General features: G+C 37.8%; 1 protein-coding gene across 1 annotated transcript; it reads right to left on the bottom strand.

Annotated features, from left to right (window-relative positions):
* Window positions 1–6,144: 6,144 nt before the first annotated feature.
* On the bottom strand, window positions 6,145–18,946 carry LOC107588290 (isthmin-2-like). The gene is made up of 4 exons (XM_016276326.1): window positions 18,771–18,946; window positions 9,784–10,069; window positions 6,344–6,481; window positions 6,145–6,191 (listed from the first exon to the last, which is right to left on the bottom strand). The coding sequence occupies exons 1-4, from the start codon at window positions 18,897–18,899 to the stop codon at window positions 6,145–6,147; spliced, it is 600 nt and encodes a 199-aa protein (XP_016131812.1). The 5' UTR covers window positions 18,900–18,946.
* Window positions 18,947–19,702: the final 756 nt, after the last annotated feature.

Here is a 19,702-nt window from a genome sequence, read left to right as displayed (position 1 = left end):
GAATCAAAAACAGTGAAGTGAAGTCTGATTCCTGAATGAATTATTCTAATAAGTATTTATTTTTGTGAAGCCACCTGTCTGTCTAAACACTCATTTTGCAAGACTCGTTGAAAATTTACGTACTGACATAATCATTTTACTATGGAATTGTATTTCTTTTTTTTCCATTTTTATACATATATATATATATACAGTATATATATATATATATATATATATATATATATATAAATAATCAAATATTTGTTTGATAAAAGTAGGCTACACAACAGATCTTGTGGCAGGCCTGACACCACTGGACATGCGCTCCATAACTAATTAAAAGAGGTGAATAAAATATAAGGTAAGGTGGCAAATAGGTAAATAAGTGTAGATTTGCACTGTTCTGTTTGCTTACGTGCATCAATCAAATCTTGAGACAGGTGAAAAGCATTTGGTTAATGGTGAATATTGACCTAGTGTGTGTACGGTTGTGGCTCCTGCTGTCAGCAAGGGATAATCGCTGCATTTGGGGTAAAAACGACGGAATAATTTATTGTGTAAGGTGCCAAGAATATAAGGAGACCTGGGTTGCACTGTCTGTTCGGGCAGCTGCATTTAGCGGTGCCTTTACCAATCACCTCCATTGTTTACAGCATTCGGCACAATCGTCTGTGAATGACGTCACTTCCTAATATGGAACTTCCAAAACGGGGGTTTCACCCATAATGCACTTCAGTTATCGCGGTTGTGACATCATCTGTCAAAGACCATTTCCTGAAGGACTAATGAGATTTATTTAATTTTTTGTGAAGCCACCTGTAAGTAGACTGAAAACCATTGAAAGTCAGCGTAAACACTCAGCGAAAGAACTGTTCTGAATGTACTTATTACTGACATTATCTTAGAATTTAGCAATGGTAGCCTATTATATATATTTTTTTCTCTCAAATATTTATTCCATAAAAGTAATGAATCATTAATGGTTAAAGAACGAAACCTGTTAAGTATTGTAACCAGAATCATTTCTTCTCATATCTACTTCTGGGTGGTTGCTTCTGAGTCTATGGGATTTATTTGTTTTATCATCCAGTGGAATATCATCTAATCATTTATAGAAAAGTAATAGCAATTGTTACTTTTACTAATTGACAGACAACCTGTTATTGACAACCATTTTTGAAGGATGAGGAAAAGGGCATCAGTCACTGAAGTGAGAAAAATGCTTCTGAGGTAGACAAGACAAAACTGCTGAGGAAATCCACTAATCGGGCTCCCAAAGAACAGAAGGGGAGGGGGAAAGATTACTGACCTCCACTGCAGCACCTGACTTGGACTTGGTTCAGGTTGTGTCCTGGCTGAGCATTTCAAGCAATGCTTAACGTGAAGGCAATTAGATTATTAGTGCAGCAGACGGCAGTTACATAGCAAGACTGCTATTCAATGATAATCACTGCAAAAACCCTTCAGGGCTTCAATCTTGTTACCTAATATGTAACATTAAGAGTAGTTCTAATAAAGACATGATACTAAGCCAGTTGTCCAATTCATTTAGCATTAGCTCGACTTAAAGCTAATGATTCTTTTCATCCAAAAACAAAATGTTCTTCCTCTTAATTGGTAATTGAGAAAAGCAGGCAGCACGTGTTAAAGGCAGCCTGGGAAATTAGAACACTAATCTACGGTTACCTCCATCATGCTCAAATTGAAAACGACTGGTGCTGGTGTCAGTTTGCTGTGACAGCTGTCCACACTTCATATTTTTGTGCTATTTAAAACCTTATGAGATGTGCAACCATTTTACACTTGATTTTTGAGATTATTGATAAAAATAAGATGGCTTTTAAGCAGGATTTTAAATTAACATTATGTTCGGTATAAAAACGTTAAAACAGTACAATAAAGTATTTTTAAAACATATTTTACTCAAAAAAGTTGCTCATATTTTGGGACTGTTGAGAGTTTATGAATTCATCTGGTATTAATTTCAACAAATACATATACTCAAAAGAAATCTCTTCAACTAAACAACATGTTTATACCCAGGACACTGTAATTTAAGCACACATGACATTATCAAAGTTAGATTTATTATATCTGGACACAGAGTGTTTAATACAAAGAAAGATGTAGAAGTAAAACAGTTTGTGGTATGGCACTCTCCTTTTCACAGACCAGAATTCCCCTATAAGACAAATAACTCAGAGTCATATAGTGCATAGAATTATTTGATTATCCACTTCATAGCAATGAGTTACCAAATCAAAAGTAATAAATACTGTACAATGATAAATCTGCCGTTAAAAATGACATGCCAAAATTTTACATTGCATACAATATCCTTAAACAACAGCATTTGTTATTCATACCTTTACAATAACATTTTTTATAAAATCAGTAAATTGTACAAGTATAATTCAATATATGATTATATATACACATATATATTCCAATATCAATATTTAAATAAAGTGCCTTTCTTTTTGAAGCTCTGAAAGGTGAAATCTTACCATCAAATGTACTTAGAAAAGAGTGTATTTTATCTAAACTTCAACAACCAGTATTAGAAAAAAGTACAACATTTTCCATTTTAGTTATACCTATAGTTATACAAATACCCACATTCATCAGTTTATTCACCAAAAATATTGACACACAAAGCCAAAGTCAAAACTCGGGTTGGTAGACATTGCGATTTACTTGTGACAGATTCAATCCAGGCTCACTGGACATACATGCCTGTGGCGACATTTCTGCAAAATATTGCATTGCTTCTTTCATGTTTCAAAGTGAAATGTCCATTAAGTGGCACTAAACAGATCAATTTAAATCTGGAAACATTCTATTGCATTGGTTGTTGTACATTGTGGCAGTTTGGAAATGAAATGTTCGGTGAGTGGCAATATAGGTTAAACAACATATCACATACACTAAACCTTACCCAAAACCTAACCAACAGTGTAAACAAAAGCAACTGAACTGTAAAATAAAAACATGTACTCTGAAGCAACCATGCCATTTGAGCTTGCTCGGAACGTGTACCAGAGCACTGTACATCGCAAATTCAATACAGTACCAGGTGAGCAACCAAGCAAGTTTACTACATTAGAAAAGCCAAGCATAAGCAGTGGATTAAGTGATGCAAACATCAAAATGTATTCATTTACTATTCATTCTCTATGATAAAAGTGTGTTTAGGTCATGACATAGTATTGTGCAAGGAATCAGGCTTAAATAAGTCACTATTAATTGATAATCTGCCTATGTAATCATTAAAGTTGCTACTGTTTTACTGTCACCAGTGTTCATTTCAGCTGTAATCTGCAGTGAACTGTATGCATAGGTATGCTTTCAGAGTTTTGAAAAAATGTAGGAAGAGGCACGTATTTCTAATGAGCATAGGTTGGACAGAACCCATGCACATACTACAAAGATGATAAAATCCATGCCTGTAATATTTAAGGAAAATATACTATCACTAAGAGCAGGATATTTGAATGCTTCCAACGTTCTCACAGCTGGACTGAATTACATTTTCATGGCTGGCATTTATTGTTATCTCAATGAAATTTTTTCCACAGTTTTGCTCAAGTCTGACAGGGATCATAAGCGATGCTAATGTGCACTTGGCTCGTTCCTACATTTGGAGATCTTCTCCTGCAGCGTTTAGTGTTTCTTGCAACCTGTATGTATTTTTCAAGCAAATGCAAATACCTTGATTATCTTTTTTAAGTTTAGAAGTTTATTTAGAGTTAGAACTTAACTCTAGAGCAGTGGTTCCCAATCCTGGTCGTGGAGAACCCCCAAAGTGAAAAATTTGAACGTCAGATCTTTTACAGTCTAACAAGACTCCCACAGAGTTCCTCCTGCTACAGTCTCAGAAGAGAAGTTTCTACAACGACGCTGATTAAATGGGTTTTGAACTAGACATTAAGTTATATGAAAGCTAAGACAACAAATCTATAAACGTTTCAACTAATAAAAGAACACACTAGAAGCTTGAAAGGCAATTAACTGAAGCCTCCATTAAGAGATAGCAAAAATACTAGTTATATAATTGGCAATAGTTACACTAACAAAAAAGTATCGAAAATTACCTTGGTACTAACAGTTTTTGAACAGTGTAACCTGGCACTGTAATGGGTTTTTGGACATGTGTTATGCAAATACCTTCTTCTTCTTCTTATTCCTGAAATACTGAAAATGTTCAGGTTTTGGCTTTTTTTTCATACTTGCTGAAAAATGACTGAAAGGTAGTTTGACCAATAGTGTGCAGGCATTGTACATAATTGACCAATCATGGTGGGTGAGAAGATGGGATCTACAAAGAACAATGCAAATGCGGGTACACATACTGTGTGAAGACTTCAGAGTCATTTTTGGCAATTTAGAACTCCCGACTAGAACATGTCTGGAAAAAGAGGACGTATGGTCACCCTAACCACATTTAAAAAGTACTATGGTACCACCAAAATACTTGTTCCAGTTCCTGCCAATATCCAGCAACTTCGCACAGCCATTGAAGAAGAGTGGACTAACATTCCACAGGCCACAATCAACAACCTGATCAACTCTATGCGAAGGAGATGTGTTGCACTGCGTGAGGCAAATGGTGGTCACACCAGATACTTACTGGTTTCCGGACCCCCCCAATACAGTAAAACTGCACTTTTTAGAGTGGCCTTTTATTGTGGCCAGCCTAAGGCACACCTGTGCAATAATCATGCTGTCTAATCAGCATCTTGATATGCCACACCTGTGAGGTGGATGGATTATTTCGGCAAAGGAGAAGTGCTCACTAACACAGATTTAGACGGATTAGTGAACAGTATATGAGAGAAATAGGCCTTTTGTGTACATAGAAAAAGTCTTAGATCTTTGAGTTCAGCTTATGAAAAATGGGGGCAAAAACAAAAGTGTTGCGTTTATAATTTTGTTCAGTGTATGTTCATTCGGGATATTTCTTTTTACATGTTTACAGCGTTGCGGATTATTACACAATTCTGTTGAGCTTATGAACACAATGGCCAATTAGAGGCATTCAGATTAGTCATCTGTGAAACATTTTGTTCAGTGCACGTGCGCTCACTGACTGAATCCTGCACTCTTGTGAATTCTCTCATCACAAACAACAAAGTACAGATATACATACAGCATAAGAGATTCATTCATTATACAGTGTTGACAACTTCACTGATCATAACGGGAGTGTTTTAGCGTTTTTAGTGCTTAAACTCGAGCTAGACTTATGTCATAATGTAATGTTCTTTGATAATGTAAATGTTCTTTGCTCGCTTTCTGTATATAATTGATTCACTGTTAGAATAACTGTGGAAATTAAAGCGTTATAATTAGCAACTTAAAATGTTTTTCTATTAAACTGTGATCATGTCAAATACAAATCCAGTCGTATTAAAAATATTTTATGACATGACACCCATATCTGGTACTTGCCTAAAAAGAAGGGTTTATGATGTGCATATAGTTAATAGATTACACAAACATTAGGCTACTTTTAGCCTTAGGAATTGTTTCACACTCCGCCTCTGCCACCATGGCTACACTAGTTAAGCTGGTCTGCCAGCAACAATAACGAGTTTAACCTGGTCCAGATCAAGGGGGCTAAAGTCTGATTTTTCATCCCCTTCTCAAAACTACACCATCTGGCTGAAAAAAAGCATGTTTTTTTTCTTTTGCCATTCAAAAATAGCAGTGTATTTTACATTGCAAATATTTCATTATAGCAAATACAGTAGATGTTTTTTCATTGACCAATTTATTTCAGAAGGCATTTGAAAGTATTTTAGATGGCTTCTAAAAAATATTGCTCCTATTATATTATATTATATTATATTATATTATATAATCCTATTATAGTTGTGTTTTTTTTCAGGAGCTGGAAATGTTCAAATTAATTGTTCTATTGTGTTTATGTAGATTTAGCACTGTAGAGCCTCACATAGCGTATTTGAGTTTGTAAGCGAACGGATTCTGTGTGTAATGCCCATTTGTGCATGGCAGGTTGTGGACCGCCCTGTATCAGGGGCTTTTAATCTGAAAGCCCTCATTGAGCTGTCATACTGAAGCCAAGTAAACGCCTGCTGCTCTCAAAGAGCGGTTTCATAGTGTATACAGTACACACACAGAAGGCCAAACTACTCCTTTTCAAACACGAGTCTGGTGTCTCTGGTATTTGTTCGACTTCTGCATGCCTGACAGAGATGAATGAGAGGCATTAGTGAAGTTTTCCATCACTATCAGCATAATTAGGAGCCAGATGGAATTAAGATCAAGATCAATAGTGAGTAGTGAAGTGCACTGTGGGATTGCAAAGGCCTATAAGTGACAGCACTGACAGTCTCACCAGGACAATGCTCTAAATCACATGTCCGTGATTCTGTGGCAGTGCAGGCATAGCCACATGAACGAATCCTCTTTTGATTCCCGTGTCCACAGGTGACACTGCATGGTGACCAGTCGCTCCATTCTTCCTCCTCATATTCTGTAGATGAAAAAAATAATGAGTGTAGGAAATCTGTGACAAAAAGGATGACCTTTTCTACAGTATAAATTGAAACTAACGAATTTGTCACACAGCATCTGGGAATGGTATGCAATGCAGGTCAAACCACAAATGATTTGGGATTAATGGTAAAGGAATTTCTTTACTCAACATAACAAGCTCCTGAAAGTGAAATCTTCAACTAAAATTACACCTTTAAATTCAATCTGCTTGCATCTGAACTCTGTGTAACATCCAACATACTGGGATTGACAAAGAAATAAATCCAAAAACAACCAAGATGGTAAGTGCATCTCTCTGTTGTTTGCATAAGAAAGCTAATGATGCTCAACTAAATTAATATTGCGTATTTCTCTGTAAGATATAATCTCTCAAATGAACAAAATGTGGGCCCTCCTGGCAGGCCAGGCTTGCTTTTTTTGGTAATAAATATGTCAGAGGCAAAGTCGGCCACTTACAGCTGTGAGAACTGAGCCAATACAAACACTTCAGCAGGAAGGCAAGGCCTAATAGCTTAGATGCTTTCCAACAATGCTCTCTTTCCACCACCATGCTAAAGAGATTAAAGTTTCAGAGCTCTCCATGGTGGTAGTGATGGAGAGAGAGACGATGTGGAGAGAAATAAGAGAACTGTTTCCTCGCTAATGTATTTTGGCTGCATTGTTGTTGGTTACCAGGTGTTGTTGCTGATTCAGAGTCCACATTCTGATGATGAAGACACCCACTCATACTGTCACAGCAAAGAAAACACTGATGACATACCCACTTATGCAGGTTCTTGCAAATTGTTTGAATAACTTTCTCAGAATTCAAAATTCTTGAATACTTTAATTTAATTGGTATTTATTGGGTGTTTTCCCATAAAAAAAAATCAAAAATGTTCTACAATTTGCAATTTTAGAAACAGATTTGTGAAAGATAACAAAAAAGACCAATACCAACTTTATTTATTTTTAGCGGAATTGAGCTTGGTAGCTCTGTACAGTGTAAAATCTGCACAAAACTGCATATTAAACATCATATAATGTTTTGATACTGTGTTGTGTTACACAATGTCACTGGTTTGCAGTGACAAAGCGACCAGACATCCATCATTCATTTCCAATGAGAGCAACACAAGCGATCGAGACCACACACACTGAATAGACTTATATTTGCTATCAAAGAACTTTGTTTTAACTAAAATACCATAGGCACTGTAATAAGTTACTACAGTAAAACTGTGGTAAATAATTTTCATAAGGGCAGTGGAGAGCAAAAAACGACCTAAAGCTATAACATTCTACAGAGCTGTTGCCGAACATGGCCTGCCTGTAATTCTGTGGCTCACCATAATTGCAGAAAAGCGCTTCATTACTGTACGCCTCTAGAGGAGACCACATCATTAATAATGTGGCTCATTTGTCCTTCTCTGTTTCCTATTCAGGCTTGTTTGTACACAAAACACTCCTACTCTGGGTACACTCATTAGGTCTATTTTAGAGCAGGGGATCCATTGGGGCAACAGAGAGAAGCCGGTTCGGTTTCGTACCCACATCTTCAGAGGCTCTCCTGCTCACACGACCGCAGCGAGCTTACTGCAATTGCTTCTTTTTTGGCTGGTTGTTGGATTTGACCACACACCACCAATGCACTTTCTCTCTAATGAAGCTGACAGAACATGGTGGAACACAACCTCAATAGAGGATCCCCCTGCAAGTCAATGACAGATGGAGACGAAAAATGCCCTTGTTAAATAAAGCTGGTTAAAGGATAAATGTAAATTCTGGTTTTAAAGCTATTGCAGCATAAGTTGAACTCCAAAGTTTTAGTTTAACAATCCAATGAGAGCTTATATGTGCTTTTCTGTTCAGTTCAAACTCTCTGCTAGCCCTTCTTATACTAGTATTAGTACAGTAAGCAGGGCTGATAGATCTAAAATGTTAAAAAGTCTAGTTAAGTATAATCAAGACAGGTTTACCACAAGTTTTCTACTAAATAAACACAAAGAAGAATGACAAGAATAATTTTCATGCATATGCAAATACTCATGAGTTAGGGTTAAACACTACCTGTTTGGAAACAGTCATTATTTCATTCATTAATTGGTGCCTCCTAGAGGCAGAAAAATTACCTAAAACATCTTTGAGTGCATATACTTCCCAGTAATTTGATGTTTGCCAATTTTTAAAATGTCTTACACATAAATGAGTGACTGAATGCTTTAACAATTTCCTCGGGCAGTGGATATAAATTTGGTGTGGAAAAATGGAAATGACAGACAAAACAAAGGCAAAAAACACTTTCATTCCAAAGCCTGAGAACTGCCATGAATTCCAGAGAGAACTCAAAGGGCTAGGCCGTGTGAATCATAGCGAAGCGCCAGTCATGGGACGAAAACACAGCAGACGCTTTCTTTGTCAGTCCAAGCATGCTGGCCTTTCTTTCAATCTACTGTCTAATTGAACACAAATATTAGTTGTTTAGCCAGCAAAGAGGCCCCATGCTGCTCTTAGCAAGCGTCGGGCCCAGGTTTCAAACAGCCATGTTTTCCGAGCGCTGGTGTCAACTTCAAAGAAAGGATACACAAAGCTGATGCTCAAGCCCTCTGTCACTAACGTGAACCAGACATAGCGTTGAGTTTCCTCTTGCAATCCCTTATTCAATACTTTCACTGTGATCTTTTCTTCACCATATACTTTGAAAAGGTTCAGAGCACTTGATGATAGGTTGAGTTCTGCTTTTTAAGGATAAAAATCGCATTAAAATGGTATTTCAGCACTACAGTCTGCCCCGTATGTAAACATTTTGAGGTAATGATCTGCCTAACCGACAAAGAAGCAGTCTGGTGGTGAGATAACATGCATACCACAACTAATATTTTGATGTATTAGGACACACAACACTGGGTCACCTTTCACTGTTTACTGCTGATAGGCGTCTAGAGAAAGTCTCAGGAAGTGGCGACAGAAATGACATGTTTATGTTGCAGTTCTTGATTGCAACCCTTAAAGCATAAATCATAATGTCAAGACCTAAAGAGGAGGCTGGGGCCCGCATTGCTGAGGAAATCAACTAGGCATACGTGCCCCGGCATTCCAAGAAGCCCCAACACAAGCACTGATACTTCCGATAATAGGGCTGAAGAAAAACAAAAACCAAAAACTCAGGGTCCAATTACACAGTTGGAAAAAAAACATCAAGACAGTTTAATTCAGGTCAATTATTATGACTTTTCTTCACTTTTGCGCAGCAATAGGGATGCGCCCAAACTCTCACTGGCAAAAACTACCCGTGCTTACCGTAATTGTCCATGGAGTCCCAGCTCTTCCATCGTCTGTTCCAGTCTGCACCCACACCACTCAATAGGGAATCTTCTCCCTCATAACTGAGGTCCTCCCCATTCTCCTCCAGACTGCCTTGCCCAGGACCTTCTTGACTGGAGTCATGATATTCCCAGAACAATGGCCAGAAGAGCTTTTTATGGCCCAGCCACTCTTCCGAGCTCAAGGACCAGTCATTCCTGCTCTCCTTGGCGAGGTCCATCTCAATCTCCATCTGTGGGTTGTCCACAACCTCAATGGTAACCTAGTAGAGAGATACAAGTTGATATCAGAAAGTTGTAGTTCTATAAAACCTTGGTTTTGACTGGTTTTTGGAACATGATAACCAGTTTGTTGTGGGTTCAAGATGGACAACCAGCCCAAACAAGCCTGATCAGGTCCAGCAAGCCAGGTTCAACCATCTAGACAGGCTTGGATCAGCTAATGGCCAGTTTGGACCAGCTAGAAACCATTTTGACAACCACCTAATCTGACAAGTCTTTCTAAGCAAGTTAGATTAATTATATACAATATATATGCTATATATTATAATAGATAGATAGATAGATTGATAGATAGACAGACAGACAGATGAATCCTGGAGAAAAAAAAATATTATCACAGTTTCCACAAAAACATTAAGCAGCAGAACCGTTTTAAACATTGATAATACGTTTCTTAAGCACCATAAGTTTTTTGAGCACCAAATCAGCATTGTTAGAATTGTTGAAGAATTCATTATTTACATTTACATTTAGTCATTTAGCAGATGCTTTTATCCAAAGCGACTTACAAATGAGGACAATGGAAGCAATCAAAATCAACAAAAGAGCAATGATATACAACTGCTATAACAAGTCTCAGTTAGCTTAACGCAGAACACGTAGCAAGGTTTTTTTTAAATAATACAATAAATAAAAAAGAAAACAGATATAATAGAAAAAGAATAGAGCAAGTTAGTGTTAGAGGTCTTTTTTGCTTTTGTTAATTGTATAATAAATGAAAGAAAACATTTAGAATACAAAAAGTTTAGAAAGCAAGTATTAGTTTTTTTTTTTTTTTTTTAAGAAAACAAGCAGCAAATTAATAGAGTGCAAGTCTAAAAGGGACAAGTGTTGTTGTTTTTTTAAGAATAGAATTAGAATAGAGACTGCTAGAGTTAGAAAAATTATTTCATTATTTGAAACTGAAAATGAGGCTTTTCCATCAAAGGAATAAATTAAATTTTAAAATACATAAAAAATGGAAGAAGTTATTTTAAATTGTAATAATGTTTTTTTTATTATTATTAAATAAATTCAACCTTGGTGACTTCTTTCAGAAACACTAAAAACTAAATCTTAAAACCCCCTAACATGTGAACAGTAAAGTATATGTTTACCTGAATCACAACATATTGGGTTTAATTGCACAGACATTTAAAAGCTAACACTACCGCCCCCCTTGAGTACTGTGCTTTGTTATAGCCATGGATGTTAAAGATGTTCAAAGGATGTTCAACGTTTTCTCTATTCTCCTATTTGTTTATTTCAAAGGATGTTTTGAGGTGACAGATTTGTTCTTTGCATGCTTGGGCTTGTAGTGCCCGAGTCAGGCAGACCTGAAAACGATAGCAAGTGTTCCAGCAGGCCGAGACAAAGGACTGGTTGTTTATTTCCCCTACAGCGTAACAATCTGATGGCTGCTGCAGCTGTTTATAAAGGCACGGAGCAGTTTAGAGCGGGTGATTACGCTACTGTAACTGCAATGTTTACAACAGTCGGCCTCCACCTCCTCCTTGAACTAATCATGACTGTGTTCTACTTCCAAAGAACACAATACGTCACTTTTAAAGACAAAAAGATCCAAGGTTTAGATCACTGGAGGTCCATTAACTGGCAAATTTAGGTTTAATGGCAACACAGACGTAAAAGAAATATCTGCTGCATTTCTTTGTCAAGGTCTTATCAAATTTGTTTCCATTAGAAATGGTGAGTCATAGAAAAAGAAGATAACATGAGATATACCAGCTCAAAAACGAAAGAAAGTGTTCAGTACAAACTGACGTCTTAAAATCATAATGTTCACCACATTACCTGCTAAACGCAGTAACTCATACATTTACATTGGCAGCCACCATATTGGAGACACATAAAAACAAAATAGATTTTTCAAAAAAGTATGGAAGATGGACCTGTCCCACTTGGAAGACTCGGTTTTTCCTTATTATAAAAGTCCATTTGCTTACCAGGGATCTTCTGTGTATTTTTTCCCTGAAGTCTAACTTTGTTTCCGCTCTGGCTCTAAGCAGATAGACATCACATTTTAATTTTTGGGTGAACTATCCCTTTAAGCCTCAAGAATGAGGCAGATGATGGTGACTCTTTTTAAAATATCAAGTGCTTTTAAAGTGCTTATTTTATTTATTAAATGTAAAATATCACTATAATCACTATAATAATATTTTTTAAAATTGCACTAAAGGTAGTGGCACTGTAATTTCGTTGTATTTTAATACAAGGACAATAAAGCTGAACTGAACTGAAAATATCACTGATAATTATTTTTATATCAATAATGAATTACTGTTTCTTCAAGCCGTATCAGTTCCTGTAATGTCCTCAGACTAATTGTTATTATGACCTTAAATAATTATATATATAATTTTTATTATTATTTAATCATTTTTATGATTTATGAAATTTAATGAAACTATCTGTGTTGAACAAAATAAATTTCAGGGCAGGTCATGAAAAATAGGCTATTATATTATTGGTTAATATTATTTTTCTCTGGACACACATTTTGCAAAACAACATTGTTTTATTTTGCTTTAATATACACTGATGAATTGTGCAGAATCAGACCAGGGACATTTAAATGTTGGAAGTAAATAGTATAGGAAATGTTCATGTTGTCTTTAGCTGCATGCACTCTCCAACCCAACATGCAATAAGTGCCAGATGAAACTCTTTACATTTTGGGTCATGCTGCGCTTCAAAGAGTTCTTGTGGAGGCCATGTCTATAAGCCACCAGAGACTTCAAAAGAACAGCAAAATACACAAGCATAAATCAGAAAGCAAGAGACACATAATTCCTCATCATGACCACATCATTCTGCAAGCATTCTTGATATCTCCTTTACTTTCAAATCGCCATCTCAGATCCAGATCACCTTGGTGCATTTCAGCATGTGGCATTCCTGCTCTTCCTCATCTAGAGACTCGGTTTGATGTTCCCAATGTTCCCTTCTGACGTTGCAGAGGAGAGTGGGGGGTGGGGGAGTTGGATCTGTCTGATCAAAGCCTCTCTCTACTGATCATGCGTGGCCTGCCTTGTCTCACTTCACTGCTTGTGTCTCTCCCACACACAAAACAGATGTCCTCTGCTCCAGACGATAAACTTCACCCTGGCTCTAATGAAGTTCATCATCACATGGAGTGGGGAGAAGGAAAGGAACCTTCTTTAATGATTCGTAAACAATTATTAGCGTCCAAACGTCAAACGTTTCTATTTGAATTCAGTATTTTATGATTTTCATTGGAATTTGATCAACACAGGGACCGTTTTTTGATAAGTGGAAATACATTTACATAAATGTGTTGTGATAAACAACCGTTCTCTCGATGCAAACGCTATTCCCAACGCACAGCTACAGACAGAAATGGTCATCATGCGTCATAAAACAAAATGTGCGAAAATAGTTTACAGTCATGGCCAAAAGTTTTGGCAGTGACATAAATTTTGTGTTTTGTGTAGATCATATGCATTTTAAATTGCTAAAAGCTTCATGGGCCAAAAAAATTTACTTTTCACAAAAAAAACTAATTTCACTGTTTTTTGATCCTGACACAAAATGACCAGCTAACATTAATTGACTAATCATATCAGCAGTACATGTGAAAGTGTGAATGAGTACTACTCGGGTAAAATCACTATCATACTAATTAGATTGTAAGAGCAGACCGATTGCTATAACAGGAGGGAAGAAGCGCTTCCAATCATTGTGTTCTTGTTAGCAATGGTTACCTCCAAATAAACACGTGCAGCCATCATCACTTTGCATCAAAATGGCCTCACATGCAAGGAAATTGCTACAAAGAATATTGCACTTGAAAGAGCCATTTACCGGATCATCAAGAACTTCAAGGAGGGAGGTTTGACTGAAGTGAAGAAGTCTTCAGGACGTCCCAGAGTGTCCTGCAAGCACCAGGACCGTCTCCTCCTGAGGAGCCAGCTACGGAATTGTGTCACCAGCAGTGCAGAGCTTGCTCAGGAATGGCAGCAGGTTGGTGTGAGAGCATCTGCATGCACAGTGAGGACAAGGCTTTTGGACAACGGCCTGGTGTCAAGAAGGGCATCAAAGAAGCCACTTCTCTCCAAGAAAAACGTCAAGGACAGACTGAAATTCCGCAGGAAGTACAATGATAGGACCAGGGCTCTCTCATAATTCTGCCCAAAAACACTGCCATGAATAAAGAATGGTATCAAAATGTCCTGCAAGAGCGACTTCTTCCAACGATCCATGAGGAATTTGTTGGTGATCCATACATTTTCCAGCATGATGGAGCACCCTGTCACAAAGCAAGAGTGATAAAGAAGTGGCTCGAAGATCATTACATTGAAATTTTGGATCCGTGGCCAGGCAACTCCCCGGATCTCAATCCCATAGAGAACCTGTGGTCAGTCCTCAAAAGGTGAGTGGACAAGCAGAAGCCCACAAATTGTGATCAACTCCGAGAACTAATAAGGCAAGAATGGATCACCATCAGTCAGGATTTGGCCCAGAAGCTAATATCCAGCATGCCAAAATTAATAGCAGAGGTTATGAAGAACAAGGGTCAACACTGTAAATATTGACTCATTATTGACTCAAACGGTGATGTCCAATGCGAACAAATGACTACTATGAACTGATTCTTTTACAGAGTCAGTGAATCATTCAGAGCTGTTACTAGTTTATTGACTCGCTAAACCGTGACTCATTTTACACAAACGTCTGATTTGAGTTGAACTGAGAATGTTAAAGCCTTTCACACAAAGGACGATAACTATACTACTACAGTGTGTCTGGACTTTCATGAGACTTACATCCGTTTATTTACTGACTGGTTGTTCATACGACAACGTCTAATTTAAGGTACATATTAACAACACAGTTTTGTTGTATAAATGAATGTACTGACCATTTTACTCCCCATCCTGTATTATTGGCGTTTGACTGGCAGTGCCTTCCTTGCCATCAAAAAAAAAAAAGCACTAACACGTGACTCGAATCTCTAGGAAGTGCACAGTCGGAGTGCAGTTGGGAACTACTGTCCATTTTTTACAGTCCTGTGAAAACCAATGAGATGTTACCATCCACAACGTTTTCTCTGTCTGCCTGTAGTGAGCGCAATGAAGGATTTCGAGTGTTTCCTCACTTTGTGCGCCTTCCAGAGATCTTTCATACTGTTCCCTTCAATCATTCTATAATCAAACCTCTGAGAAAAAGTCATGCCAAGATAAGCTCCTCACTCAGCATTGCCGTTTGTATTAATCTCTTTCTTTACATGGGTGAAACTGCTTACCCACCAGCTGAGACGAAAAGGATGGCTATGATTTCACATGTGTCTACAGGTTAATACGAGAAAAGAAACTTTAAAGAATACTTTCCTGTGCCGCAAAGCAGCTCGCAACAACCAAGTCCCTGGAGCCAGAATTCCTGACTCACCACAAAGGGGGCCAACAGAAACAGGAGAGGCAAGACAGCAAGGCCACTTGTGAGCAGAGTGACATGGTAAGGATGGAATCCTGCCCAGATCCTGGCAGAGACGATCATTGTCCTCATGCCTTTATGTTGTTCTTTCTCTATATTTTTTCTTCCAGCATACCACCATGTTACAATCTGATTCTTTTGGCATGCCTCAACAGCATCAGTGTACCATGTGTTATCTTCTCTCCTCACAAACAGTTATTGTGTTTTATAGGACGTGCCATCTGGACCGGCATGGAGACCTAAGAGAATAAACGAATATGCCCCTGCCAAAATAAATACCACACACACATGGTCTCGGGATGCTTTGAGCTGAATATGCTGGAGCAGAGGTCCACCACAACAAGGGCATCAGGGCACTGAAGCTGGAGAGGCAACAGAGTCCCAAAGCACATGAAACATTCAGAGTCTGATTTCCCCAACACCCTCACAAAGCATTAACTCTGACCGCTTAGAAAGAAAGCAAATGAGCGGCTTGCTCATAATTCAATAAAATGGATGGATTTGATTATTCTCTTCCAAAAAAAGAGGGAAAAGCAAGTTTTTCTTTGAGCCAAGGATTAATCACACTGTCAGAATAACTTATTCCTTGTCGGTGTGTCATGCATTTAAAACTATGGAAGCTCATTTCTGTTTCAGTGTGAAAAAATAAAAGGGTAATTGTGACTTTATTTTTGGAATTGTGACTTTATATCCCACAACTTTAACATCATACTGTGGCTCACAACTGCAACTTTCCTTATAATTGCAACTTTGTTTCTCAAAATTGACTTTATTTCTTAGAATTTAAACTTTTTTCCCCATAATTATAACTTTATTTCTTAAACTTATGACTTTTCATCTGAAAATTTTGACTTTACATCACAATTGCAACTTTGTTTCTCAAACTGCAAATGTATTTCTCATAACTGACTTAATCCATCACAATTACAACTTTATTTCTTAGAACTGCAATTTCATATATCACTGCAACTTGTATTTCTTGTAATCGCAACTTAATTTCTCACAGTTGACGCTGAATATTTTACATTGTTCATGCATGTACTTCATACTTTATCTTATGATTGCATTTTTACTTTGACATAGTTATGACTTTATATCTCACATTCTGACTTAATATTTCTTATTTAAAACTTACTCAAACATTTTTGTGCGCAGCAAGTGAAACTCAAGGTTAGAGCACCTAGATGGATATATTCCCAACACATCCATGTCTGGTTTCTCTCAGATGGCTTGTGTCAAAAACTCTTCATTAACATCATGTAAGCCTCATTAATCCCATCCCACTAGAATTCCTGTTGACACTTGATAACCAACTTGTACCAAACGTACCAGTGGTACTGTACATCTTCATACCAACTATATTAATGTTATAAACTGAAAAAAGGCAGATTGGATACGTATCTTTTCTTTTACAAGCTTCAGATGTTTATAATCAGATCTGCACAACATGTTTTGTAGGGCCAAGATCTAAAAAATAGTATGTACTCAGCAACATGCACGCATGTTATTAAATCTATTTCTACTCTCAAGCTGGTGTGTGTGTGTTCTGGTGGTATTTGTGAAATATTATCTGGTGTTTCTTCATTAAATTCTGAATATAGCTTCTACCAAAGCATTCGCTATATACTTTCAAACAGATTATGGTTTACAGTTTCAGCTTAACCTCAATTAAAGCACTGGACATCTGAGAGCTTTCCACACTCGAGTCATCCGGCACAATGCTAAGAATCAGCAACATAAACTTCCAAGCGGGGCTCAAGAATTTGGCGTCATTTGTGGAATTGGTGTCTGCTTGGGCTTGAGGAGAGGAAGTGGCCTGTGATTATTGGGCTTATCAATTATAGCACCAAGGCCGCTGAACTCCTATGAGATTTCTCTGAGCGTGGCGTATTGGATTCCAGCTGGCTGTTTTGATTAGTAAGTGTCAGTATTTTGTGTGAAGCAAAGACGTCCGGTTACAAAGGGGAAACAATGGCCCTCCCATGTCTGTATGAACCCTGGTGGCTATTTTAATAAAAACATCTTTCCCAATTGGCTTAAAAGGTGGGGGAGACATGATGTTTTCACACAGCGCACAAAGACGGTCTTGTATCACCTGAGTATCGCCACTTACCAGTCTGCTTTCTGTCAGGTCTTCGCACCCTTGAGCAAGACGTGTTCTTTACCCCCTGCTCAGGTTGTGCGTATAGTGAGTCGAGTATCTACTATATAGATCGATTCATGTGCACATGCAAGAGGAGCCTTAGTATTACGTCTAGGATAGTGGACTTGTATTCGAAATTCTTTTCAGAGGGGAAATGAGTATTAAAAGGCAGCCTGGGGTAGGTTTGCATTTCCTCTCTGAGTTAACACTCCATAAAGCTGATCCATGAAAAAAAAGTCACAGCATAACCATGGATTCAGTGTGACCTCACTTCTCTGCTGAAGGAGAAATGAATGAATTAAATACCCAAAACAACCCATGAACATTAAACTGCGGTTTATCATTTAACAGATGGGGCAAATTAACCACCCCGCCATTCCAGGCATTAAGCACACTTTAACTATGGAAACTGTATTTTCAGTGTGCTTGACCTCTAATGAACTTTATCCTGGTTCTTTCTGAATATGATATGACATGTAAAAAGATTCCTACCTGTCTGACACCTGCTGCAGCTCTATGAAAACTCATTTGAATTCAGTGCGTTCTGCAGCATGGTAAAGCAGACCGGGGCTAGTTGTCACAATGACTATCAAATCACTGCTTTGGCCAACAAATACTGTAATGCATAAATGTATCCTTTTAAAACATGTGATATTTTATGACAAATATCTTTATCTTGAGAAAACGGTTCTCCTTTCAGTTAAAATATATAGATAAAACACACATTTATTTGAATGGATGATATAGTTATTGGATGTGACATCTTACCCAGTGTGACAATTAGCTCCTATTGGTTAAAAAACCAGATCAGGTGACAACGTTAATTTTCTGCACATCACTGACCAAGGTGGTCATAGAATCGGGAATATTAACTATTCCATGAACCTGCAGATGTACTTTTAGACCTTTTAGGTCTCACCGTTTTATGACATTAGCATTTATTTGGGATTTTCTGACAAATTAATTTAATAGGTAGGAATTCTAAGATATTCATTTAGATATGTATCAACTCTGTTGTTGCTGTAAAATAAAATTATCTAAAAAAAAAAGAGCAAACTAATAATTAATTATTGAAGAAATCCTACCTCTAGAGATGTTTCACTCTTGCTCTTGATGGGATTTGCTCTTCGTCTTTTTGCAGGGAACCCCTTCACCAACAGAAGACAAAGTGTCAAGAAAACTGCCCACCGTAAAGCTTGGCTTCGAATCAGCATGACTTGATATATAAATAATAATAAGGACAGTTTTTGCTATGATTTTGCTATCGTGCACGACTTTTGATGAGCTTCTCTGAACGGCACTCAACCCTCTTCAATTCCAAGGTTCATTTATGTCTCTTTCTTTGCATGTATGCCCATCTCTCATATAAAACCAATCCATCTAAAACGTCAGAAATGCATTAGGCATTAAACATGCAACGCAAATTCTCAGTGAGCAACAGAACAACCCTCATGTCCGCGTGTCCCTCAGATCTTCTGACTCTGAGAGGTTCTTGGTCTCCAAACGCATTTCAGCAGTTTCCAAACTTTTAATATTCCTCTCGGATTTCTTCAGGTGATCTTCCAAGTGTAGCGAGTTTGCCTCTATCCAGTGGAAATAAATGAAGAACAGTGTTTGAGTGTGATTCTGCGGTGGATAGCTCCTCAAACACGCGTCTCACGGAGCTCAGTGCGCACTGAGCAACTAAAGGTCCAAGACGATCAACGCAGCGCTCGTATCCTCACTACCCGTGAATGCCCTGCTCCTGACTCGTGCACACAGAAGTCTACTCCTCATGCAGGTACTGTGGTGAAATGCCCTCAGTAATTCACTGGCTGGAGGTGACATTCATCTCCCTCGCTTGTGTGACGTCTCTGGAGGAGGGGTTCATAAACTCCACTTTGACTGATGAATGAATGAATGACTGAAGCATGAAAGCTGGAGCTGCGCGGGGTATAACATCCTCATGAGATCCAGTGAAGAGAAATGTTTTGGCTTATTTAAGGCATTATGTCTGGTCCATATTATTTTAAAATGT

Source organism: Sinocyclocheilus grahami, unplaced genomic scaffold, assembly GCF_001515645.1.
Source record: "Sinocyclocheilus grahami isolate Dianchi unplaced genomic scaffold, SAMN03320097.WGS_v1.1 scaffold101.1, whole genome shotgun sequence".
Lineage (NCBI taxonomy): Eukaryota > Metazoa > Chordata > Actinopteri > Cypriniformes > Cyprinidae > Sinocyclocheilus > Sinocyclocheilus grahami.
This window is presented reverse-complemented; position numbering and strand designations above follow the sequence as displayed.

What these genes read in the sequence shown, in the direction of transcription:
- LOC107588290 (XM_016276326.1), bottom strand. Translation starts at nt 18,899, where the DNA reads ATGCTGATTCGAAGCCAAGCTTTACGGTGGGCAGTTTTCTTGACACTT. An exon ending in GGACTCCATGGACAATTACG is followed by an intron (nt 6,482 to 9,783) that starts GTAAGCACGGGT and finishes TTTCATCTACAG; the next exon opens with AATATGAGGAGGAAGAATGG. An exon ending in TGATTTAGAGCATTGTCCTG is followed by an intron (nt 6,192 to 6,343) that starts GTGAGACTGTCA and finishes CATCTCTGTCAG; the next exon opens with GCATGCAGAAGTCGAACAAA.